The sequence below is a fragment of the Hemicordylus capensis genome, chromosome 2 (genome assembly GCF_027244095.1).
Source record: "Hemicordylus capensis ecotype Gifberg chromosome 2, rHemCap1.1.pri, whole genome shotgun sequence".
Taxonomy (NCBI): Eukaryota; Metazoa; Chordata; class Lepidosauria; order Squamata; family Cordylidae; genus Hemicordylus; species Hemicordylus capensis.
The window spans coordinates 178,358,286-178,383,651 of NC_069658.1; the positions used below are offsets into that span (position 1 = coordinate 178,358,286).

At 46.2% G+C, this 25,366-nt stretch overlaps 2 protein-coding genes across 8 annotated transcripts in view; one reads left to right on the forward strand and one right to left on the reverse strand.

The window, feature by feature from the left end:
• DENND1C (DENN domain containing 1C) overlaps window positions 1–1,855 on the forward strand; it is a 60,273-nt gene extending 58,418 nt beyond the window's left edge. For all 3 annotated transcript variants that reach the window (XM_053298585.1, XM_053298587.1, XM_053298586.1), the window contains one exon: window positions 591–1,855. In XM_053298585.1, the coding sequence (XP_053154560.1) occupies window positions 591–1,256 (666 nt within the window). In that variant the 3' untranslated portion in view covers window positions 1,257–1,855. The remainder of the gene's footprint in view (window positions 1–590) is intronic.
• A 1,566-nt stretch (window positions 1,856–3,421) lies between these two features.
• The window catches only part of CRB3 (crumbs cell polarity complex component 3), a 43,513-nt gene continuing 21,568 nt past the window's right edge, over window positions 3,422–25,366 (reverse strand). For 3 of the 5 annotated variants that reach the window (XM_053298624.1, XM_053298623.1, XM_053298626.1), the window contains exons 2-4: window positions 12,834–13,077; window positions 9,352–9,407; window positions 7,531–8,302 (exon numbers count right to left, since the gene is read on the reverse strand). In XM_053298624.1, coding sequence (XP_053154599.1) covers window positions 8,099–8,302; window positions 9,352–9,407; window positions 12,834–12,909 — 336 coding nt within the window. In that variant the 5' untranslated portion in view covers window positions 12,910–13,077 and the 3' untranslated portion in view covers window positions 7,531–8,098. Of the gene's footprint in view, window positions 3,831–7,530; window positions 8,303–9,351; window positions 9,408–12,833; window positions 13,078–14,596; window positions 14,619–25,366 lie in introns of those variants that run through there. The other 2 variants (XM_053298627.1, XM_053298625.1) reach the window with 2 other exon arrangements.

Genomic DNA, 25,366 nt, shown 5'->3' on the forward strand with positions numbered 1-25,366 from the left:
GGGGACAACTGCTCATAATGATTTCTGGCAACATCTGTCTCCCTCGAGATAGAAAATAGGTGGTCGCATTGTTGCACTCACAGCTTTCTGTGTGTTATTACCTCTTCTTTATCCCTGCTCCCCAACGATCAGGGTAACATTGCAGTCATTTTTGTACAGAGGAAAGGGCTAGGGTCAGGGTAACAATGAAGACACTATTGTACTCTCTCCATAGAGTAGTCTTTGGAGGACATTCCTACCAATTCCATTCCTCTGACAACATTGGTTAAATTTTGTAGTACTTTTTGTTTTTAATTTTTTAAAAAGCTTTTAAAACACCATTGCACATTTGTCCACTGCAGCCCCGATGATTAGGACAATAAAAGCATGAACACACTGAAAGCTGAAAGTATTGCAATGTTATCACCTATTTTCCATCTCTAGGGGTGTTAAAAATCATAATGAGCATTTGTCCCCCCTCTCCCAAGATGGTACCAACCACCCCAGCTGGCTCATGTACTTGTCCTCCAAGATGCCCTAGCACACAGACCGTGGTGCAGCTGAGCTGGAGAGGAACCAAGCCTAACGCAGTCTCCCCTTGTCTGTTGCAGCTGAGACCCAGTAGGGAGACCCCCCATGAGTCCCTCTATGAGGAACAGGATGACGGTGACTCATCGTATGAGGACCCTATCCCTATCCTCCTGCCTTCCCTGGAGCAAGAGGATACACAGAGTGTGTTGCTGCCATCCTCTAGACTTGCAGACCAAAGCAGTGAGAGGTGGGACCATGGCATCTCTGAGGCCCAGGAGATTCCTGGCCCTGAGAAGGCAACAGTTCTCTTGCAGGAGGAGATGGTTGTTTCTGGTAGCAGTGAGCCATCACAGGTGGCATGGACCTGGAATGCAGACCATGAAGTTCCCCACCCTGGAATGCAGACTATGAAGTTCCCCATGCAGACCCAAGAGGTTCCCCACCCTAGTGAAAATGAAACAGAAAGGTGCCCAGGTACAGAATCTGGAGAGGAGTCCAAGGTTGGCCAGACCCTTGATCTCTCACAAGTTATTGCCACCCCAACAGCAGTGTCACCAACACCTAACTGCACCAGCATCCAGTCATCTGCGGCATTATTCCAAGAAAAAGGCCACATGAACACCGAGTCCACAGCAAAGGAGAGCATCCTAGCTCTTGAGCAGGTCACCAGCCCACAACACCCCTCCATCTCCAGGCCCTTGACCCAGCGCAGAGTGTCAGAACTGAAGAAAAAATTTGAGGCCTAGCATATAATATTGAAACTGAACAGGTGGTGCAGCTAGGAGAGGAAGACAACCTCTGTTTCGCTTCTGGCATCAGCAAGTGACTGGAGGTCACACCAGGAAGCTCTCCTCTGAAGCTATGGGGCAGCTCTGGACACTGAAAGGCACTGCTGGAAATACTCCATCCATCCAGGCACAAATAGTGATTGTTGGAAGTCCTCCAAGGTGCAGGTGTGGAGGCTGGCAGGCCACGACTACTAGGAGGCAGCAAATCCTGTGACAGAAATTTGTAGTGCAGTGGAAGCTCCTTTTGACAAGGAGCTCTCTTCCTCTGCTGCACACAGAACACAGCTTCTCATGTAACCTTTCCAAAAATGGAAACCAAGAGCCACTTCAGGAAAAGCATGCCACTTGAAGGCCACTGGATTTCACTATGGGCCCTCTCACTTGCACCCTCATCATCACTCAGTGGCCACCACATGAAGCAATGATGCGAATGAGCTGCCTGCAGACCAATTGCCCTTGGCTGTAAACAGAACCATGCAATGACATCTTCAAGGTGTGGTGATAGTCACTGGTCTAGATGGAGCTGTTTTTTAAAATAAAAAATTAAATACATGCATAAAGAACGATTGTGCAAGTAAAATCTCGAGGTTCAGAGAACATATAGCTTTGACTATCATACTAAAGCCAAAACAGTCCATTGTCTGGGAGGCCCTGGTGCAAGAGAGAAGTTCATTGTCATTATGCCCTGCTTGCATCTCCAGATGTTGTTGGACTACAGCTCCCATCATTCCCAGCCACAAAAGCCAATGGGGCTAGGGGTGATGGGAGTTGTAGTTCAGCATCATCTCAGGACCCAAGGTTGAGACATCTGGCTGGGGCATCTGGCTGGCTGCTCTTGGACACAGAATGCTGGATTCCATGGTCCTTTGGCCCAATCCAGCAAGACAGTTCTTAATACTTTTGAATAGAGTTAGTTCACACATTCAGCGGTGTGGTGGTGAGTAATCAAGTGACATGAATGCAGAATATGAACTGGCCCTATGATATCTACACTGATAAACCTAGATAGCCATCTTAGCAGTAGCACAGAAATATGACTGGTTCTTCTGAAGGTACAAGTCGCATGCATCTCCCCGAGTGAGGCCTTGCTTCGTAGACCTAGTCTAACTAGGAGAACAGTGTTGTCCCTCCCCTTCAGAGTAACAACAATGGAGTGAAGGCCTAGCCTTAGAGAGCAGATTGGCCCAAAAGGATGAACATGCTCTGCCAGGTTCTAGAGGGAGGGATGCCCAGGGTAAGACATGCTAGGAAGCTAGCCCAGAGTACCTGTGAGCAGTCCAGCCTCCCCATTGCCTCCTGCTAGTGGACCTCCTGCTAGTTTGAGGGGATTCTTACTTCATATGAACCACCTAGAGCAGGGCTGCTCAACTTCGGCCCTCCTGCAGATGTTGGCCTACAATTCCCATAATCCCTGGCTATTGGCCACTGTGGCTGGGGATTATGGGAGTTGTAGTTCAAAAACAGCTGGAGGGCCTAAATTGAGCAGGCCTGACCTAGAGCTTCAGAGTCAGGCAGTAGATATAAATTAAATAAATAATAGTAGTAGGGATGGGCACAAACTGTTCGTGCACCCACCGGCGGGGCAGGGAGTGCTTCCCTTAAAAAGCAGGTAAGGAGCTCCTTACCTGCTTTTTAAGGCAGCTGCTCCCTGCCCCGTCGAGCCGATTTGAATGCCGTCACCCGAACCGGTTCGACGCTTCCCAGAGGCGGCGCCAAACCAGCTCATGCACACCCCTACTTCATAGCCCTGGCTCAGTTCACATTTATTTTCAAACTCTCACATAAAGCCATGGACACAAAGAATGTTATATTTTGCATAGGGGGGGAAGCCTTAGAAGGGGTGGGGGGCGGGAGGCTTCTAGTATAGTCCCCTGCCCACTCGCTGAAGTGTTGCATCTGTGCAGCTGGTGGAGAGTAAGACTGAGGAGCAGGAGATGCTATTGCTGGGAAGAAACAGTAAGGGAGCAACGACCAAGAATGCAAGAGCCTTGGGATGGGGGTATATTTATGGACATAGCGGGACAGGTTTGCAGGGCACAAGATAGCAGCACTAGCCTCTCTGCTTCCCTGTTTTCTCATCAAGATCAGAAAAGACAGTGGGAGGAGAGAAAGAGAGGCAACACTATCAGAAATCCATTTATTTTACAAAAAGGGAGGTGGGAAGGGAGGGGGGAGTTTTTCAGTTGGGGGGGAACTGCACTGAGAGTTTACAATGACAGGCTTGAGTACTAAGGAGGAGAAATGCACCTTTTCCACCTCTGCTGCAAGTCCAAGCCATTCCTCCTCTTAGCAGAGAAGGGTGGGGTGATGGGGTGGGAAGGAAGAAGGCTCCATTCTGAGGCAACACAACAGGATTGGCACATTGGGAGAAATAGCTGCAAGCTCCAGAGTCCAGTGGGTTGACATCATGGACCCGAGCCACCACGAGATCCAGTCCAGTACCACACACAGAGCATTATAGTGGCTTCACATCTGGTGCTAGAGTCACACGATTTTAGCAACTGTCGGGTTTGACTGGGCAGAGTGTCCCACCTGTTCAAGGATGTGAAAGAACAATGGGATCAGAGAAATGTAGGGGGGGAATCGGTCATCAGGTTGCCTTCTTCTCCTTCCCTTTAAAACAGGGACTGAACATAACTCATGCAGTAGTTTGTAGACAACTTGATACATTGGCTCTGGTGTGCAAGAAGTTACTCAAAAGTTGTTTCACATGTTGTTACAGGGAAAACCTAGGCCTGCAATTCAGTCAATCCTGAGTCCCTAGGAAGTATCCTTTCACAGTGCAAGCCCCATTCTCATGTTATGTCCAATGTACAATCTGTGTACAGTGTAGACATGTTCAGATCTGTACACACTTTGCAGTTATTCAGACATGTTTGACATATACAGTAGTACACTTCCTATCTGTACCCAGGAGGCCTATATACAGTTTCACTTTTAGAATACAAGCAATACATTTATGCATACAAAAACATGCACATGTGTACAAACAGTTGTATGCCTGTACACTGTAATGTCTGAATAGGGCTATACAGTTGTCACAATCACATTTTACATTAAGTACTTAAAACTGTGCAAAGTGAGCCTTACTGCTGCAAAAGTTCCTTGAGATGTCACTGTATATCCCACTAAATACTCTGCATTCCACTGCGATGTTGACAATACAAACCAATAAAAAGCACTTCCCATAGATTGGGTCCTTGCTAATTAGAAGGGTGGATGCCCTTTGCATTTTTCACTTCAAATACGGTATCATCAGCAAAACCCCAGTTAATGCCCCAAACATCTACTGATTTAGAAAATGAGAATCATAAGCTGAAGACAAGATTATGGGCCCTAATGTTTCAATAGCAGGTTGGTCTGTTTGTGCTCAGGACCCAGACTTCATCCAGGATCTGCAAGAGCTGAGATTGCTGTAGCACAGAGAGACCTTACAGGCCAAGTTGAAGACAGATCATCTTGGAGAGAATCTGTCTATCTATGTGGCTGCTAAGAGTCGATACCGACTTGACAGCACTTAATCAACTCTTGGCTTATTTGAATATGCACATAAGCTATGGTTTCCATATCACTTATTCCAGTGAAATGCCACTGTCTAACTGGAAGGAGGAAACACTGGAAATAGAAATGAAGAGCTAAATGGTCTTTGAAGAGCTATCAGAACTGGATAGGATAGCCAAAAGAAGGGCTGTCTGCCCTTCAAGGTCCAGGCTTCTCTCTCCCCCACAACCCCACCAACAGGGAAGGAACGAATGTATAGCAACTTTTGCAAGAAAACTAAAAGTTGTCCTTAAGGTTACAGGAACTTGGTGGCACCTAAATTATTATGTTACACGGTGCTGCCACCTAGTGTGTGCCTAGGCTCAAGACACCTGCCCATAAACTGGGCCATCATTCAACAACCATGTCCCATGAGGTTAACTTAGTTGGGTATGCACAGATGCTGTGGTAACACAATATAAAGGTAGAAGAAGGACTTACGAAACCAACACAGTACTAATGGATGCTCTATGACTTTTGTCCAGCTAAAAAGTCTCAAAAGCTAACTGCAAGAAGAGACATGCTAAACATTTTTATGATAGATTTTAAAGGACGGCAGGCAGGGAATGGAACAGTGGATGTAAACTTCTTTTTTAAAAACCTGCCCATTTTCTACATCTTTTTTAGATCCATAATATATTTATGAGACGTGGTAAGAAAAACTGTACACAGTATTACAAGTATGGTCACAGATTTGTATAAAAGGCATGTAATATTTTATTTTCCATCCCTTTCCTAGCCAAGAATCTGCCAGTGTCTGGCAGCTGTGGAAAGGGCGAATTCCATGCTAGGAATCATATGCAATAGAACTTGTGTGGGAGAACTTCTTGGTAGGTTGTGCTCAGTGTTCTTTCTCATCTGTGTGCGGAATGCGTTGTGTTCTGGGTGGGACTATCAAGGCTGTGTGTGTGCACCATGTGCATTCAGAGTGGGGCCTTCCTGATTCAGCCTGAGCAGGATCTACAATTAACTGAGCAGACATCAAAAAACTTGTGAGCACAGGCATGTGCACACACATTAGAGGAAACACTGGTTGTGCTCTGTGTGAATTAGCATTGGGTGGAGGGGCTACTTGGATGCACTGGCACAAAGCTGTCTCGATCCAACCCTGGCATTCCCATAATGCTTTCTTTCAGGAAGCTTGGAATGGTGGCGCGATAGTCACAAAGACCCTGCCACGTGGAGATGGCAGGGCTGCAAACACAGTGACTTCCGCTTGGCAATAGTGAAGTCAGCCAACAGCAAGTGCCTTGAGCGTATGTTTATCCTCCAGCATCTAGGAGTGCCGACCTCTTGCCCCTTTGAAAATGTTTCTTGATGCTAACCCATCAATCCTCCCCAAAAAGGGAGGAAAAGGGGGTTTCCACCCCCACATCCCAGTTATAGATGGGGCTGAAACAAACTTGATAGGGAATCTGTGATCAGATCTTGCGACAGGTTTTCTCACTTTGAAAGCTGCTAAAGGTGGCTCCAGGTTTGATTCAAGTACTGGTAGTTGAGGAAGAGGAGGGTAACTTTCCCCCCAGTCTAACCCCAACTCCTGGAAGCTACTATTAGACCTGCAGTGGAAAGACACAAGGCACATCTAATAGCATGGGGAGAGGCATTTCACTTGGAAAAACAGCATGGGGAATGGGTTAAAACACACCCTCTTCTGGCACTGCTGATAAAAATCCAAATCCCCCAGGGCTGCTTTAAATTAGAAAAATGCATTGGGATATCTGATCACATATCACATCAGTTTCACCCCTTGGGCAGAAGCTAGAGAGGATATCAAACTAGAACAAGGGTTGGGATTCAGAAGATATGAAGACACTGTTGCCCTTGTTGGGAACTAGCATGGTGTAGCGGCTAAGAGACAGAGCTAGAAATCCAGTTGCCTCTCCCCTGAACTGACTAAGCAGCCTTCAATAAGTGACCCCTTGCTCTGCCTCAGCCCCCTGGTCTGTATTATAGGGATAATACCAACCTGCCTTATTCCCCTGTTGTGAAGTGCATTGAGCACTCTAAAGCACTATGATCTAAGAGCACTATTGTCCCCTGCTAACTGAGCAAAGAGGCACCTTTTAAAAGTGATGATTCTCTTTATTCAGCAGGGGGAGAGCAACTGGCCCTATCCATCCCCAGCACAGCATCCCTCCAGTGGCTGTTGCTGATGTCTACATTAGGTTTCTTTTTTAGATTGTGAGCCCTTTGGGGACAAGGAGCAGTTTTATTTATTTCTATCTATGTAAACCACTTTGGGGACTTTTGTTGAAAAGCAGTATATAAATATCCATCATATTCATATTTGTATATGAGTTACACAGCAAACTCAATATGCATAAGGCACAGTAGATTTTCCAGAATTTCCTTGAATTAAAGGTTTCCAAAGCCCCTTTTGAAGCTTGTCTCACTTTGTTGGGTTTTTGAGTGGCACTTCCCTTTTATTTAACACATTTAGGAGTCACCTTTCCACTCAGAAATGAAGTACACAAGGCAACATACAATAGTACTCCTTCAATACTCTAGCTCAGGGATTCTCAACGTTGGGTCCCCAGATGTTAGTGGACTTCAACTCCCATAATCCCCAGCCCCAGTGGCCTTTGGTTGGGGATTATGGGAGTTGAAGTCCAATAACATCTGGAGACCCAACGTTGAGAATCCCTGCTCTAGCTGATGCCATCGTTTCCTACTGACTACGCCAGAGAAGGGAAATTCATTTGTTTTATTATTAAATAGTGGCACACTTAAAAGGCATGGTGCAATACACTCTCTTTTTAGAAAAATTGAAAAGGCAACCCCCACCCCACCAGGCCCCACATGGCAGGCCGCTTCACATCTGCTTGCCACCCAATGCCCCATGTCCTTCCTTTATTTACACAAAGCAATAACTCCTGTCAGCTCCAGCGGAAATCCCAGGCAGTCTCCCTTGCAGGAAAGAGAGTTCTTCCTTCTGGACAGCACAAAGAGCAAGGACCCAGCACCAGGCGGCATACAAAGTGGGGGGCAGCCATTTCTCTTCTGCATGCACAAAGGGGCAAGATCGGATGCAGCACTCAACTGTCTCTAGTCACTGCAGCCACATGCAAGCATCTGCTTTAAGGATTCCTCCAAAGCCCCCTTGGCAACACCCCATTTATGGCAGTTCACATCCAGCCTGCCTTGAATGCTTAGGGCATGCTGGAAGCTTCAAGCCTGACCGCAGCAGGTCCATGTGGTTAAAAAGAGAGTCCAGCGTGCCGAGCAGCTCCTTGCAAGCACAGAGCTCTTTCCCCATCTCAGATGAGTCGCTCTTCCGGGGGAAGCTTGAGGTTGGTGTTAGTCTCCACACGGGCACCCACCTGTTCCTCACTGCTGGGCCGGTAGGTACCTTCCGTCTGGCGCTTCTCCCGGATTTTGAGTCCCATGAAGACCAAGAGGCCAATCAGCAAGAGCCCCACGACCACACAGGGCACGGTGATAGCTGCAATCAGCTGCGGCTTCTGCCACAAGACAAGGGAAGGGGGAAGAACAGGGTCACTTGCTGGTGGACAGCTGAAGAGAGCCGGGCTGGGATGTGGAAAGAGGCCGCCTGCAAAAAGCTTTAGCCAAGCTGCATTTATTTACTTATTTATTTACTTACTTATTTATTTACTTATTTATTTATTTTACACAGTCAGACAGGTGTTATTGACTGGTATGTTTTATCCAGACATCGAGTCCTTCCCAAGGACCTGGGATGGCTGAATTTTATGGTCAATGTTGTTGCTGTTATTATAGATATCGTCGCAGAATATAGGCTGTTCCCAGTAAAGTTGCTTTTTGTAATTGGCTGATGGTGATTTCTGGGGCCCCTATGGTATTGGGGTGCTGTTCAAGGTCTTTTGGAACTGCACCCAGGGCACCAATGACCACTGGGATTATTTGGGTCTTTTTCTGCCACAGCCTTTCAATTTCAATTTGTAGATCTTTGTATTTGGTGATTTTTTTCTATTTCTTTTTCTTCTATTCTGCTATCCCCTGATATTGCTATGTCGATTATTTTCACTTGTTTTTCTTTCTTCTCGACTACAGTTATATCTGGTGTATTGTATGGCAGATGTTTGTCTGTTTGTAGTCGGAAGTCCCATAATATTTTTACATCTTCATTTTCTTCAACTTTTTCAATTTTATGGTCCTACCAATTTTTGGCTACAGGTAGCTTGTATTTTTTGCAGATATATTTTATTATTTATTATTAACATTTACATCCCGCTCTTCCTCCAAGGAGCCCAGAGCAGTGTACTACATACCTGAGTTTCTACTCACAACAACCCTGTGAAGTAGGCTAGGCTGAGAGAGAAGTGACTGGCCCAGCGTCACCCAGCTAGTATCATGGCTGAATGGGGATTTGAACTCGGGTCTCCCCGGTCCTAGTCCAGCACTCTAACCACTACAGCACGCTGGCCACGTTAAATCAAGCAAAGCTACTTTGACCCATGCCAGTCATTTCCCACCCTGGACACTGCTGCCCCACACTCTAAGACACCATAATATGACAGAAAATACATACCGTAAGGCCATGTGGCTGAGAGGTTGGCAATGATGTGGGTCCTCCCGTGCTATTGCCTTGATCGGGAGAGGGAGAGAAAAAGTTAGGAATAGCCGAAGAAGAGTCCCTCTTCCATTCAGTTCATACATCTTGTGTACCACCTAGGGTCTTTGAAGGAGGCGGTATGCAATAAACTTCAAATAAATAAATAAATAATCTTGCTTGGGCAGCAGTCTGTGTGCACGGAGTGTGCACTTTCCCCTCCACCTGCTTCCCACATGCCCCTGAAAGGACATGTGATGCGGACACTGTGTTGAGGACCCTCCCTTCCTACTGCGGAGATGCTTCCGCATTGCTGCCAAAGCCATTTGGGTTGATCTCAGTTAGCTAAACCATGGCAAAGGCTGAGTTCACAGCACAGACTGATGTCGGGTGCCAAGAGGGCTGCATTCAAATCTGTATCAGCTCCCCTCATGAATCCGTCCCTTTCTCTGCTGTGCATGTGACGAAGGCTCATCTGCAGGATAGTCTGGTCCAGGTCCTCCCACACACCCTCTTCTCCCTTTTTTTGAGGAACAGAACAGGCTTTGGGGCAGACAGCTTTCCATACAGCCTGTACCACTGGAGGAGAGCTGGTCTTGTGGTAGCACGCATGAATTGTCCCTTTTGCTAAGCAGGGTCTGCCCTGGTGCATATGAATGGGAGACTACATGTGTGAGCACTGTAAGATATTTCCCTTAAGGGATGGAGCCGCTCTGGGAACAGCACCTGCCTACTCACATGCAGAAGGTCTCAAGTTCCCTCCCTGGCATCACCAAGACAGGGCTGAGGGAGACTCTTACCTGCAACCTTGGAGATGCCGCTGCCAGTCTGTGTAGGCCAGGGATTCTCAACATCGGGTCCCCAGATGTTATTGGACTTCAACTCCCATTATCTCCAGCCCCAGTGGCCTTTGGTTGGGGACAGGGGCGTAACTGCTATTAGGCAAGGGGAGGCGGCGGCCTGCGGGCCCCCACGCCTCAAGGGGCCCCTCAGAGGCAAGTCACATGACTATATATTGTGAAGTGTGTGTGTGTGTGTGTGTGTGTGTGTGTGTGTGTGTATCAGTGAGGGGCCCATTTTAAAATTTTGTCTCTGGGCCCACTCCAGCCTTGTTATGCCCCTGGTTGGAGATTATGGGAGTTGAAGTCCAAGAACATCTGGGGACCCAACGTTGAGAATCCCTGGTGTAGACAATACTGAGCTAGATGGACCCAGGTTTTGACTTGGTCTATGGCAGCTTCCTATATTCACATTACTTTAGCTGCATGATGGCAAGGAGGCAGCACACAATCCTCCACCATGGAAATGGATCCCTCCCTGGGTAAGGGACAGAAACAGGCAGGTATTTGTCTTTAAACACTCTGGGGGCTCATACAGAGCAGTGAGCTGAACCTTGCAGACAGGCATGATTAACAAGCCACAGCCGTGTAGTCATTTTGGGTCATCTGGAAAGGTTCTCTTTTGCCCTTAACCCTAAGGTGAACCCTAGCAGGGATCCAGTGAGAGGCACCATAGCCCACCAATAACTTATTGTTGGCTTATGTTGAACATGCATATCCTGCTTTATAGTGGCCATTGCACCTCAAGATGGGAGCAAGGACTCTGGAGCAATGGCCACCAACAGCTGGCTCATTTGGATTTTTTAAAAATAAAAAAACCTAGATTCAACACAAGAAAAAAGAATACAGCCTTCAAAGAACTATATAATGGGGGGGGGGGGGATATCCATGAAAAGGGGAGGGTTTGTGCAGGGCAGGGCAGAGAAAACGGGCAACCTCATTTTGTCAGCTGGAGAGCAAAATGCCAGGAGGTTGCGACACACAGAGACAACCAGTGTCCTCCGGCTCCTCAAAGCCGTTTCACATGTTAGGGCTTGCCACCAAGTATGCACTCAAAGAGCTGCAATCAGTCCTGGCTCTGTGATGCATGGCTTGCAAACATGTATCATGCAAATCATGTGTTTGTCACAGCCACAGCTAAGGTGCACACCTAAAAAAAAAACTATTTTGTGTGCAGCAACCCTCAGCCTCCTTGCCCTCCAGTGATCAGAGCTATGATGAAGCTCTAAAATGAAGGGACAGCTTCATTTTAGAAAGGACCCTCTGGGAATCGGAGGCCTGAATGACCAGCGTTTATCTTCCTCTCAAAGCAACATTCATTTATGGCACTAAATCTTTTGCTTTCAACCCCTTGGGGAACAGGTACGGCCTCAGGCATTCAGGCCTCAGGCATTCAACTTCCTTCTCGGACTGGGCACTGCTCCAGTCCTTGAGAGGGTACACAGTTTCTGCTGGCTCCCGTCAGCATTTCAAAGAAGCCACACCCTCTGTGCTGGGATGGGAAGGGCACGGGTGAGTCAGCCAGATCTCCACTCCTTGGGCTGAGGGAGCGTCAGCAGTTGGCGGAGCCATGCCCTGGGAGTGCTTTGCTGTTTACAGGTGGAGCTCACTGAAGCACTTTGGTTCCCAAGAAAACTCAAGAGTGCCTCTCTGGGGAAACACACACTCCTGGGGAGTTTCAGTTCTGTTTTCAGGAAGGTCCATCACCTGGATGTCAAACTGTTTCTTGATCAAAGAAGTCCTGAGTTTTGTGGCCCATTTCAAACTGGAATCTTCAGCTTTTAAACCGAGTTCCACCTGAACAGGTGTGACGGATTGTGATCCTCTCAGACTCTTAGAACGGAAACAAATTTGCTTCCCTCCAAATCTCCACTGCAAAAATCAATGTTGAATACACTCCAGATACTCTGAATACCTGAATTTGTGCCAAATATTCAATATCTGTATTTGACAACTTATGCTATTCAATTTTGATAGTATTTCAGAAAGAGCCATTACTACTGGACAGTTGATGTGCAATGGTAGTGCCATTGTAAGGCAATGGTATTTAGCATTTTAGCACTTAAAAGCATTTGATAGTTAGCTTTCTGTGGTGTTTCATAGCTGACAAGATTTGGAGGCTGGCATGCAATGGTATATCTGCCAAAAGAAGCCAAGAAGGCTAAAGCGCTTGAATTTTGGAGGCAACATTCACAAAGCGCAAATTTGATTTCAGTAATTTTCAATCTAACTAATGAAACTAGACATTTTGGGAAACAAGTAATGTTTGGAAATATTCATTTCAGCTCTGCTCCAAAAGCCCAGCCTATGCTTTGGGGGTCGTAGCAGAAGGTCAGGATTTCTGAAATCTGCCCTATGATCTGGTGATGGGGCTCTGTTACATTTTGAGGGACCCACAATTCTATTCCCTGAAGTGGTCAAAGGAACAGTTTGTTGATCTGAGGGAAGGTGGCCTGTCTGCAGGTCACTGCCTGCTCTTTTTGGAAAGCAATTAGCAGAAGCATGAGCAACAACCCAAAATACGTCAATGGCAGAAATGTGGATATTGCCCACAAGCTCTAATCTCTCCCCAAACAAGACCCTCCACCGTCTTCAAATTCATTCAGTGAAAGTAGCACCCACCTTGACCTGATGCCAGCTGTAAGAGGGACTGGAGAGATACTGCTAGGAAGAATGCAAGCTGGCCAGAGCCGGCCATCACCCTCCCCGCCAGCCAGCAGAGGGGTGGGGGAAGTACAGGTCTCCACGGCCTCCCAAGGAAGGCTGTCCAGAGATGCCCTCCCTTTGCACTGCAGCTGCCACTGGAACACCTCAGCCAAATCCTCTGTGGGCAAGGTCCTGGGCAATGGCAGAATCTGGTTTCCAACTGGGATATTGAGAGAGAGAGAGAGAGAGAGAGAGAGAGAGAGAGAGAGAGAGAGACGGGGGGGGTAGGTGTCAGTCAAGAGGAAGCCCATTGAACTAAACCATTTACTTCTGTGCAATCCCACTTGCTCAAGAGCCTTCCCATCTCGGACAACTTTTTAAAAGGCAGTCAAGACACATTTGTTCACCCAGGCTTTTAATTAGATACTGTTTTAATTGTTTGCTGATTTTTTAAATAGTTTTAACTTTGTTTCAAATTTTAAATTGTTGCAATGTTTTAATCTTTTTATTTGTTGTTTTATTATTTTGTTGTAAACCATCCAGAGGCTTGTGTTTTGGGCAGTATACAAATATTATAAGCAAGCAAACAAACAAACAATGAATACTACAGGGCAAAGGAAGGGAGAGGGAACAGTCACTTACTTAAAAGGAAGCCCATTGAACTGAATCATGGTTCATTTACTTCTGTGCAATCCCACAGCCCTCACTGGAGGAGTACTTGCCTCCCCTCCGCCTCTTCCCTCCTATTTATTTATTTCATTTCATTTCATTTCTCTGGTGGCACACCACCGCCATCCTCCCTCCTCAGGAGAATACATGGCAGGAGGCAGAGAGGAGAAAGCTGCAAGGCTCCCCAGCCCTAGTGAGGCTCTGCCTGGGCAGGCCCCTTCTTAGGGCGGGGCAACTGGTGTGATCACCCTGGGCCCCATGTTTGAAGGGGCCCCACAGTGGTGGTGCTGCGGTGGCAGCCCGATCCCCGGCAAGCAGCCTGACTCACTGATCGCTCGGCTCCAACCTCCCTCTGGCCACGCCATCCAGGGGAGCAACGAGCGGCAGCCAAGGCAGTGAACGGTGAGCAGCCTGCTCTGCTCGTTTGCCTCGGCTCCCAGAGGCACGGCAGCTGGCACAGCCACCCCATGTGTGTGGGGGGGGAGCAGCAGTGGCCAGCGAGAGGCGAAGGGCCTGCTCCGCGCAGCAAGGCTGCCCACATGCCCGCTTCGGCTCGGTGGGGAGTGGCAGCAGCCAGTGAGCAGCCTGCTCCACTTGGCGAGGCTGCCCACGTGTGCGCCTCAACTCTGGGGTGAGGCCGCACGCGCCTCGGCTCGGGGGGTGGGGGGGTGGTAGTGGCCATTGAGCCGCCAGCTGCCTGCTCTGCTCAGCAAGGCCGTCCGCGTGCCCACCTCGGCTCCTGATGGGGGAGCTGAGGGGCTGCTGGCCACCGCCACCATCATGGAGGAGAGCACCCACCCAGGCATGCCAGTTCCTCTCTTCCCCTCTTCCCCCTTCCAGGCTTGCCACAGGATTTCCTTTCACTTCCCCATTTCAAAAATGATTTTAAAAAAACACACACACACCACACACACTCCACGACTCCATTGGCCCCAATGGAACAGGAAGAGGGGCAGATAAATGTGTTTCAAGGAGAATATGGACATTCCTGCAACAAACACAGGCTGCTCTCTTGCAATGCACAAACACACACCCTAAGGGAAAACTCTAGAGTCGTTAGCAAACCCTACCTAGTTCTGTAAGGGAGAGTCCGTCCAAGCAACGAGAACCAATTAGTTTAATTAGCTGGGGCAGAATGTCCTGTCTACTACTTTTCAAGGGGATAGCTCCACACCCTCCTCCAGCTGTACTTAATTCAATAGGCACAGTACCTGTTTTCTTACTCAGTGTACCAATTAGAACCTACATACCAAATGTGTACATTTTATTATATAAAGGACCTATTTGAAAGTCCAGGACATTGGCTCTGAAATAACTTGTGAAGCAGATCACTGAACTTTTGGATATTCATTCATTCATTCATTCATTCATTCTCTCTCTCTCCTTTTTCTTTGACCTCTTAGCCTTCCGTTTCTGTGCAGCCTCGGCCCCTGTGGCAAGTGTGGCTCTTTTTGTGCTGCTTGGCTGCCCAGCTCCTGAATCCGCCCCCGTTCCTAGGGTGGCGATCGGAGCTACTGATTCCCCCTACTTGATTCCCCCAAGCCAAGATTGTGTCAGCGGCGTGAGCGTGCTCCATCAGCTCGGTCAGTGAGACAAAGAGGAGGGAGATTTAAAAAGTTGAAAGGAGTTTAGCAAAAGGAGCTTTGCTCTGAGCGACTATAGCTCTGAGCGCTGTATGGCTGAAGAAGCAGTAAGAAGCAAAGATATGGAATAATAGAGAATAGAGAAAAGAGGGATTAGGTGTAGGATCCCGGGAACTCTCTCTCTCTGCTGCCGATCCTGAAGGCGACAGGAAAAGGAACTGGAGATTAGCTACCAGACTAGCCTCCAGGAAAACTCTGCTGTGACAACTTCCTGTTGACTCTGATAGCATGAAGGAATTACCCTAAATAGAGGATGGGCTCTGATTACGGTGGAAAAGGACCTATTTGAAAGTCCAGGACATTGGCTCTGAAATAACTTGTGAAGCAGATCACTGAACTTTTGGATATTCATTCATTCATTCTCTTTCTTTTTTTTTTTCTTTCTCTCCCTCTCTCTCTCTCTCTCCCTCCCTCTCTCTCTCTCTCACACACACACACGCACACACACACACACACACTCACTTATTTATGGGCACAAGAAGCTGTATGGTGGCACACAAACTGCACAGATTTATGATGTCCAAATGCAAAATAAGTTGGTGGTTCATTGGACTTGCTTGTCACCACACTATGCACAATCCCTTTCACTTAAAAAAATGTGCACCTATTTTGCCCTGCCAAGGGTATAGGGGGAAAAAAGTTTCAGGACAAAATCTGGTATGCAAGGTAATTCATCACATGGACAGCACAGAAGTGAACTAATTCATGGAGGAAGCCAATACAAATTCAACAGCAGCACTATTTACACCCTACATTGATAAGTGCTGTGAACTCAGTCTTTTCCATGGTTCAACTGAGATAAACCAGAATGGCTTTGATAACAATGTGAATACATCTCAATAGTAAGAAGGGAGGATCCTTAACAGAGAGTGTCCATGTGCTTATCAGAAAGGTAAAGAGATCTAACCAGATGGGATGTAGTCAGATCTGTTAACAATACCAAGATCTCAATGAGAAAGCCTCTCCCCCAGGAAACTCCTTGGAATTAGTGATTGTAAAGATTTTCCAAGCTAAACCAAACAGAGCCCTGGAGAATTATAGATCAGAATCTGCCAGAGCAAAAGGAAGCCATTGCTGTTCTTTGTTGGCTTCTCCTCCAAGCCACTCATGTAAAACATGCTACCACTTTACAAAAATACAAAGAGAGGGTCTCAAATGACAGATCTTAAGTACACACAGGTGATCACGGAATCCTAGAGTTCTGGCTCTGTTTAAACACACACACACACACAACATCTGGAAACTCTGCCTAGAATTAAAAGGATCCAGGTGTCCAGGAGTCCCAACACCCTCCTGCTCTAATCACTGGAGTCTTCTATTTCTCTGCTAGAACGAAGATAAACTTGTGAGTCCTCCCAACTGAGCAGCTCAACCACATTCTTTCCCCTTTCCTCAGAGACAAGTTCTTCTCTTCAGAGATGGTTTGCACCCAACTCTCTCAAAGGAGAAGGAAGAGTGTCCACCTGCCCCACTTTAACAGCTATTAGGACAGCTGCTCCAAAGCAATGTAATAGTCCCCCTGAGCGCTTTCCATTGGTGAAGATCCAGGAGTCCGAGTAGCCAAGAAGCAGCCCAGAGTGCTAACCCCGAGTGTACCACAGGGCCAGCAAGGGCCTGGTGTGGTTGTTAGTCCAGTAATAGGACTAGGAAGACCCAAGTTCTAATCCCTACTCAGTCATGCAACTCACTGGATGACCTTGGACCAGTCCCCCCCCCCTCTCTGAGACTCACATCCCAGTAGTAGTAAGTAAGTAAATTTTTATTAAGGTCCATTAGACCAGCTTGACATTTAAAATAATACATTTATAATTTACAAAACATTCAAATTGCTAATACAAGCTCTATGAAGTTTGGATGCAACAAAACAAAAACTTGGCCACATTTATAGAAGTAACATATTAAAAATTTGACAGCAAAACATCCAAATAAAATTGATCCGTATGGCCAGGATGATTCTTTAAGAGAGGAGCAACCACCCGCACAGGGCTGTTGTGAGGACAAAATGGTGTTGGGGGGTGGAGAATCAAACCAACCCCACCCTGAGCTCCTTGGAAGAAGGGCAATATAAAAATGTAATGGAAGGTCAATAGAACTTCCAGCCTTTGCTCCATTCATCAACCACTTCACTTGAGAAACTTGCATTCCTTATTCTGAAGAGAATAAGGCACTAACTTTACCAGATACCTCTAAATGGTATTTAAAATGGATTATTAGAATAAGGCCTGCAACTGGAGCATCCTCCCTAGTCCAAATCTTGACTGGATTAGTCATCCTTTTTATAGCTGCTTCTCTCAAACACAAAGTAATCTTATATAGAATTAACTAAGAGTTTATTCATAAACAACTCCATTTTCTCCTTCTCCTCTCCCTCCCGTTCCCTTTTTTATTCCACCTCCCACACCCTCTACAGGGATCCCCACTGGGACAAACTTCTAAACAACAAATGATCATAAAAGATACTGGATACTACACATCATCATCCTTATGCTTGGTGAACTCCAGGGTTAGAAGCTCAGGGCTGATTCACACTTACAAACATGATGTGTGAATGAAGCCAACAGATGATTGGAAACACATGGATTATACAGGCATATTATCCCTGAGCCAGGCTTGGCTGCAGCTCTTTACCAGTTTGTCACAAACACAGTTCGCTGCCACATGCTTTGGGGGAAAGGCTTACATATCCATGAATAGCAGCTCAAGTATCTGCAGTGTTCCTTGGGAATTGCTAACATCAAGACTTCAGTCACCCTTTCTCCCTTTCCTTGATTCAAATCTGGTTGGCCACAACTTCAAGTTTAATCTCAGTCTTGGAAAAGTCGCCATCTCTCAGTGTCCTCTTCCCCCATACTGCAAACTGGGATAGCACTGACCTGCCTTAAAGGAGTGTTGTAGATTTACCAAGAAAGTATAGGTGAGTGAAGTCCTTTGCACACCCTAAAGCACAATATAAATGTTAAGAATTTGGAATCTTCATTCTTCATCACTCATGGATCCACATGTACTGAGTGGAGACAGAGGCTGTCTGCCTTCAGAGTTTCATTCTAAAAAGACTGTTAACTCCCATCTGGGGCACTGGGGTCAGGACAGATAGGGTGTCATGGCCAGTGAGAGAAGGGCCACTTTCATTTCCTGAACATCCCATACCACTCCGGGCATCTAACAGAACGTCCATAGTACTACAGAACAGAGTTGGTGTGCCACCACTTAAAATTGGATGATCCCACTTGCGCCATGCTACAGTTTTTCCTCCAGTGGTGGTACGTTGCAGATTGCCCAGTTTTAAGTAGCAGTGCACCAACCCTGTTCTGCAACACTGCGAGCATTGTTTTAGACATCTGCTGCAGCATGGGCTGCATTACACTCTGTAGAATGTCTGCCAATAGTAATTTAATCTAGCACTGTGTTCCCATCAGCAGTCGGGCAGATGCCCCAGCAAGCAAGGCATGGAAAAGACAACCCTACCTTATAGTTGGTCTATAGCATCTGATATTCAGAGGTACAGTTCTCCTAAACATGAAATTTCCATCTAGCAACCATGGGAAGACAGCTGGTCTTGTAGTAGCAGGCATGACTTGTCCCCTTAAGCTAAGCAGGATCCGCCCTGGTTGCATACGAAAGAGAGACTAGAAGTGTGAGCACTGTAAGATATTCTCCTTAGGGGATGGAGCTGCTCTGGGAAGGGCATCTAGGCTCCAAGTTCCTTCCCTGGCATCTCCAAGATAGGGCTGAGAGAGATTCCTGCCTGTAACCTTGGAGAAGCCGCTGCTAGTCTGTGTAGACAATACTGAGCTAGATAGACCAATGGTCCGACTTGGTATATGGCAGCTTCCTATGATCCTATGACTATGGACCAGTTCAGACAATACAATCCCTGCCCGCATGATTAGGAAGGGGACATACCAAGAGCATGCCTGTCAAGACACATGGAGCATGCATAGTGGGGCCATTTGGATGAACAGTCCTCCCCACCCCATATGAAACAAATTGTTCTAGTAAGAACTAATCCGCCTACTCTCCTTTCACTATCCCAAGAACTGGACTAAATTTGGTCCAAATAGGTTAGCCTACTTGCACAAGTGTTCACGTGTCTGCCATCTTGAATCAGTGCAGATGACATCATTACCAACTATGCCCTTGAACCGTCCCTATGTGTCCCTACATCTGTAGCAAATTTGGTTCAAATTGGTTACATGGTTCACAAGTTAGCCCACTTGCACCTCAAACATTCACACATCCGCCATCTTGAATCGGGATGGATGACTTCATCACAAACTGTGCCACTGAGGCATCCTGTGTGTCCCTACAGCAGTAGCAAATTTGGTTCAAATCAGTTAGCAGTTCAAAGTTAGATGGTCTCGAATCGGAGTGGATGAAATAATCAAACTACACCGTTGAAGTGTCCCTCTAAGTAACTGTACCCAACTTGGTTCATACTGGTCCAGGCATTGCAAAGTTGATAGGGGGATGGACACATGGACGGACACACACACGGAAAGCCAGGTGATCTCATAAGCCTACTGGAAAGTAGGCTGAAAAGGGACATGCGGGGAGAACATGATAACAGGCACACTCTCAGCATGTCCCCTTCTTATTGTGTGGGCAGGGATGGTATTGTCCAAACTGGCCTTATAATAATTATAAATGAGAATTATAAATAGCTATGGATTTGTATCAGAGATGCAGTAGCCAATGCAGGCTTTTCTACTTTTCCCTTTCTAATAAGCCCAACAAACTGAAAGCCAGGTTAATTCTATTTACTTGCATTAAAACATGGATGTTTAAAACTTGAGAATCACTTCAGATCACAAGAGTTAAAAATAAGGCTTAAGAAGGCCTATAGATCTTTGCCTTCTGGTATATTAGAAGCCAGCACAACTTATTTTTATTACAAGTCAACCCAGCATTGGTGGCGGGGAGAGAAAAAGAAAGAGGATGTGACAACTTCCCCCAGGAGCAGAATCATCTTTCTGGATCAGCACCATTAACCAGCCCACAACACAACTGTGGGAAACAGCCCTTGGGCTCTGGTGCCTCCAGTTAACAAGTAGCTCACATGCTATTTAGCTAAATTTCCCACTTCACACACAGAGTATTCCACAGAAGCCACATCAGAAGAAAAGCCACAGTCCAATTATGAAATTATTCATTCTCCCTCTTGTAATCCCAGAGGTTTGTGGCCAGTGGTTACCCTGAGCATGAGGTTTCATTACTAAGTGATTCACTGCCCTGCATGCAAAAATCATACCGAATTCATTCCAGAACTTGGGTATACAATACTTGTGGGCTACCAGTTTCTATTCTGTTGTCAATGAAGCCCCACAAAAGTAACAATGTGCAAGATAAGACAGTAATGGTCATTTGTGCAATCATTAGGGTGTCTTCACATCTAACTTAAATATGTAAAGTACACCTAATTATGTAAAGCATGAATGTCACAAAGAACACGAGAGCCAGTGTGGTGTAGTGGTTAGAGTGCTGGACTAGGACCGGGGAGATTTGAGTTAATCCCCATTCAGCCATGATACCAGCTGGGTGACTCTGGGCCAGTCACTTCTCTCTCAGCCTAGCCTACTTCACAGGGTTGTTGTGAGGAGAAACTCAAGTATGTAGTCCACTGCTCTAGGCTCGTTGGAGGAAGAGCGGGATATAAATGTAAAATAACAACAACATCAACAACTTACTGAAGGCATGGGATTGGCTGCAATTCTTTCAGAGGACACACTTTGCGAGTGTGCGTATGTCTGAAATCACCTTCATTGTGCAAGCAAACAGCCCTGCTGGATCAGGCCAAGGTCTAGCTAGCACAGCACCCCATTTCCCCCACAGGGACAACGCAGATGCTTCTGGGAATCCTGCAAAGGCATACCCCCTCTCTCACTATTGCTCCCTTGCAATGGTATTCAGAGGCATACTGCCTCTGAATCTGGCAGAAGCATGTAGCCATTGAGAGACTTGTCTTTCATTAAACTGTCCAACCTCCTTTTGAAGCCATCACCACATCTTGTGCCAGATAATTTCATAGATTAATCATGCACTGTGTGGAGTCTCTCTTTTTGTTGGTCCTAAATTTCCTGGCAATCAGTTTCATGGGATGATCCCTGGTTCTAGTGGTGAAAAAGGGGGAGAAAAATCTTTCTATATCCACTTTCTTCATACCATGCATAAAGCCATGAAGTCTAATATACCTCAGTAACTTCCCTTCTGCAATTTACCCTTTCAAGAAAAAATTAGAGCACCCCCAAATGTTGTTGCCTAGATGCTCCAGCCTCCTGACCATTTGGGTTGCCTTCTGCACATTTTCCAGTTCTAACAATACCCTTTTTAAGATGTGATACCCCAAACTATACAGTCTTCCAAATGTGGCTGCATCTTAATCCTAGCAGCTTTATTAATAATAATATTAATAATAATTCAATTTCTATACCACCCTTCCCAAAATGGCTCAGGGCGGTTTATACCGCCCTGAGTTCCCTTAGCAGGAATAATATTGCTCAGAGACTATAATCCTAAGTGTGTTTAAGGTAAAGGTAAAGTGCGCCATCAAGTCGATTTCAACTTCTGGTGCCCACAGAGCCCTGTGGTTTTCTTTGGTAGAATACAGGAGGGATTTACTGTTGCCTCTTCCTTTCAGCATCTTCCTATATCGCTGCTGCCCGATATAGTAGCAGCGGGGATTCAAACTGGGAACCTTCTGCTTGTTAGTCAAGCATTTCACACACACACCCCCATGCCACTTAAGGTGGCTACTTAGAAGTAAATATCACTGAAATATATAGGACTTCTCCCAAGTGGTTAGAAATGAGATCAGGGGTGTAAGAGCAGAGACTCCAGACCAGCTCTTGTAGGGTGATGTCTAAGAGACTGAAATGTCGTCAAAGGGGAAGCCCCTGGTCTTAGGCAAGCCAGCCTCTCTCAGCCCCACCCCACCCCTCTGCAATATGGCAGTAATAATAGAAATGACCTGCCTTACATAGTTCTGCCAAAGTATTTTAGAAAGGCTAAGTAGTGTTATTTACATGGTATTGTTAACTGGAGTGGCACAATGGACCCACCGTTCAAATCCCTGCTGAGCACTCTGAGTTAGGCAAGAGGAGTGCTCTAAACCCCACCTCAGCTGGGTTGCCAGGAGGAGAAAGTGAGATAGTAACGACGACGTCATCTACCCCCAAGCCTTCAGCATACGATGGGAATGAGATCTAAAAATAGTTAGCTTGTGTGTGCAACCTGGGGCTGGGTGACTCTTGCCAAAATTACCCAACATTTCAAGGGAATAATACAGGTGTTGGTGCTGTGCCTCAACAGGGCACTGCTTCTGCAAGCGATTTCAGACTTTCAAACAGCAGCCTGAGATGGGGGGGGGGGCAGAAGAGACTATGGCATTGCAACATCACACAGGACTACATATGCCTTAGACTGGAAAGAAAGAAGTGGAAGCATTAATCATAACAAACAGTCAGCCTGATGGATGATCTCTACCAGGGAATGTGACTCTATTGGCTCTTTTGGACCTTTCTGTGGCTTTTGATACTATCGACCATGGTATCCTTCTGGATCTGGGGGGATTTAGGAATAGGTGGCACTGCTATGCAGTGGTTCCATTTCTATCTCTCCAGTAGATTCCAGATGGTGTTGCTCGAATAGTTGTTCTCTGAAACGAGAGCTATTGTATGGTGTCCCTCAGGGCTCCATCCTATCTCCGATGCTTGTTAACATCTACATGAAACCGCTGGGTGAGATCATCAGGAGATTTGGAGCTGTGTGTTATCAATATGCTGATGACACCAGTGTTCTCTCTAAGGCGTGCTCATGTGCACACACTCACACATTTTTTGATGTCTGCTCAGTTAATTTTGGATCCCACTCAGGCTGAATCAAGAAGGCCCCATTCCGAATGCACATGCGTAGACACTGCCTTGATACTGTCACCCAGAACAAAATTCATTCCACACACAGATGAAAAAAATTAGAGAGAACACTGGATGACACCCAAATCTCCATGATATCATCATCAGAAAATGGCATAACCCCGCCCCTAAATGCCTGCCTACAAGCAGTAATGGACTGGATGAGGGATAATAAATTGAATCCAAGCAAGACTCATGGTAAAGGGGTCATACTTCGAGGGACATGATAGGTCTTCTTGTTCTGGACAGGGTTGCACTCCCCCCGAAGGAACAATTACGTAGTTTGGGAGTGCTTCTGGACCCAGGCCTCACTCTGGTTCCTCAGGTTGAGGCTATGGCCAGGAGTGCTATCAACTTTGGTTGATATGACAATTGCATCTGTTCCTTGAAGATTGTGATCTCAGAAGTGTGGTGGTACACTCTCTGGTAACCTCTAGGCTTAACTACTGCAATACGGTCTACGTGGGGCTGCCTTTGTATGTGGTTGGGAAACTTCAGTTGGTTCAAAATGCAGCGGCTGGGTTGCTCTCCGGGGTGTCTTATGCCTGTTTTACAGCAATTGCATTGGCAACCAATAGGTTTCCGTGCAAAACAGGGTGGATTTGGTTTAAATCAAACTGATTTAAATTAAACTGATTTAAATCATGATTTAAATCACTAACAGGGTGGATAAAAATCAATGATTTTTTTAAAAAATCAAAAAAATCAGATTTTTTTGATTCAAATAGGATTTTTTTTATTTAAATCGGATTTTTTTGATTTTTTTAAAAAAATCATTGATTTTTATCCACCCTGCTAGTGATTTAAATCGTGATTTAAATCGTGATTTAAATCAGTTTGATTTAAATCAAATCCACCCTGGTGTAAAATACAAAGTGCTGGTGACTACCTTTAAAGCCCTAAACAGCTTAGAACTAGGTTACCTAGAAGAGCACCTTTTTCTGCATGATCCCCACCGCTCTTTGAGATCGCCGAGAGAGGTCCATCTCCATATGTTGCCAGCTCCTCTGGCGTGGCGGTGACTCAGAAGCGGGCCTTCTCTGTAATTGCTCCTGGGCTATGGAATGCGCTCCCTATAGACATTCGTGGTTTAACATCTTTGCCAGCCTTCAGCCCTGAAGACACATTTTTCCATGCTTTTCGTAATCTCTGAAATGTTTAAAATTTTTAAATTGCTGTTTTAAGTATTTCCCCCCCCCCTTGTCTTTGTTTTCGTGAACCACCTAGAGCCTTTGGAGTCAGGCGGTATATAAATTAAATAAATAAACAAACAAACAATCCCACTAAAACGTAACTGCTCTGGTAGACCTCCCCCCCCCCTTTTCTGGTCCACATCCTTCAGTTTTGGAGATCAGCCAAAAGGGGGGAAATCTAGTCCATGTACAGATGAGAACTCACTGCATTTTTCTTCCCCTAGAACAAGTCCTGCTTCTCTGTCTTCACCACCACCATATTTTGACAAATCAGTAATTCAGAGTCTGATCTCTGTCACCTGTCTTGTTCAGGTCTTCAGGTGGACTGCCCACCATTTTATGGTTTTACAGTGTTGAGGCATTCTAACATTTGTTTACTGCATTTTTTAAAAAGGGGGATCTGTTCTTAAAGAGCTGCAAAACACCCATAGCCATCCTTGCCTGTTGGATCAGACCCTGGTCAGAGCTTCCTTCAGCCCTATCCTGAGCCACTTCCTCTGCCAGAGGCACATCCCTTCCCACACATTAGCAGGTTGTGGGCAAAGACATAGGGACTGGAAAAAATGGATCCCAGGATCCCAGCCCATTTCCTCCGGTCTTACATACATTCTAAGCATCCATCTTTTGTTTGCCAAGCAGTATGACTTCCTCCAAAGCTTTCTCTGGCCCCTTGGCCTCAAGGTGAGATTTGAAGCTGTGGTACTCCATTGCTGCTTTCTGCTTCCAGCAGACCTCCCCACCACCAAGGCATGATCTTTTCCACACACTGGACATCCCACCAAGTGCCTGGCAGAACATGACAAGAGGAACATTCCGCAGATTACTGGTTCAGTGGGCAGGCACGTCAACTGTGGCTGCATTTCCAGGGTGGAAAACAAGCTACATTGCATAATAGTCAGAATGTAAGAACTTTTTGACTGAGTCAGATCCACAGATACTAAAACCAGTCTTTTGCCTGCAGAAAACTCACAAGCTGCCCTAGGGAAGTTCATAAATAGGGCAAGCTGGGCTGCAACATCTGGCCCACACAGCTGTGAATACAATGTCTGAATTTCTAATTGTTCTGCCCAGCAGCCACCAATGAATTGGGCTAATCC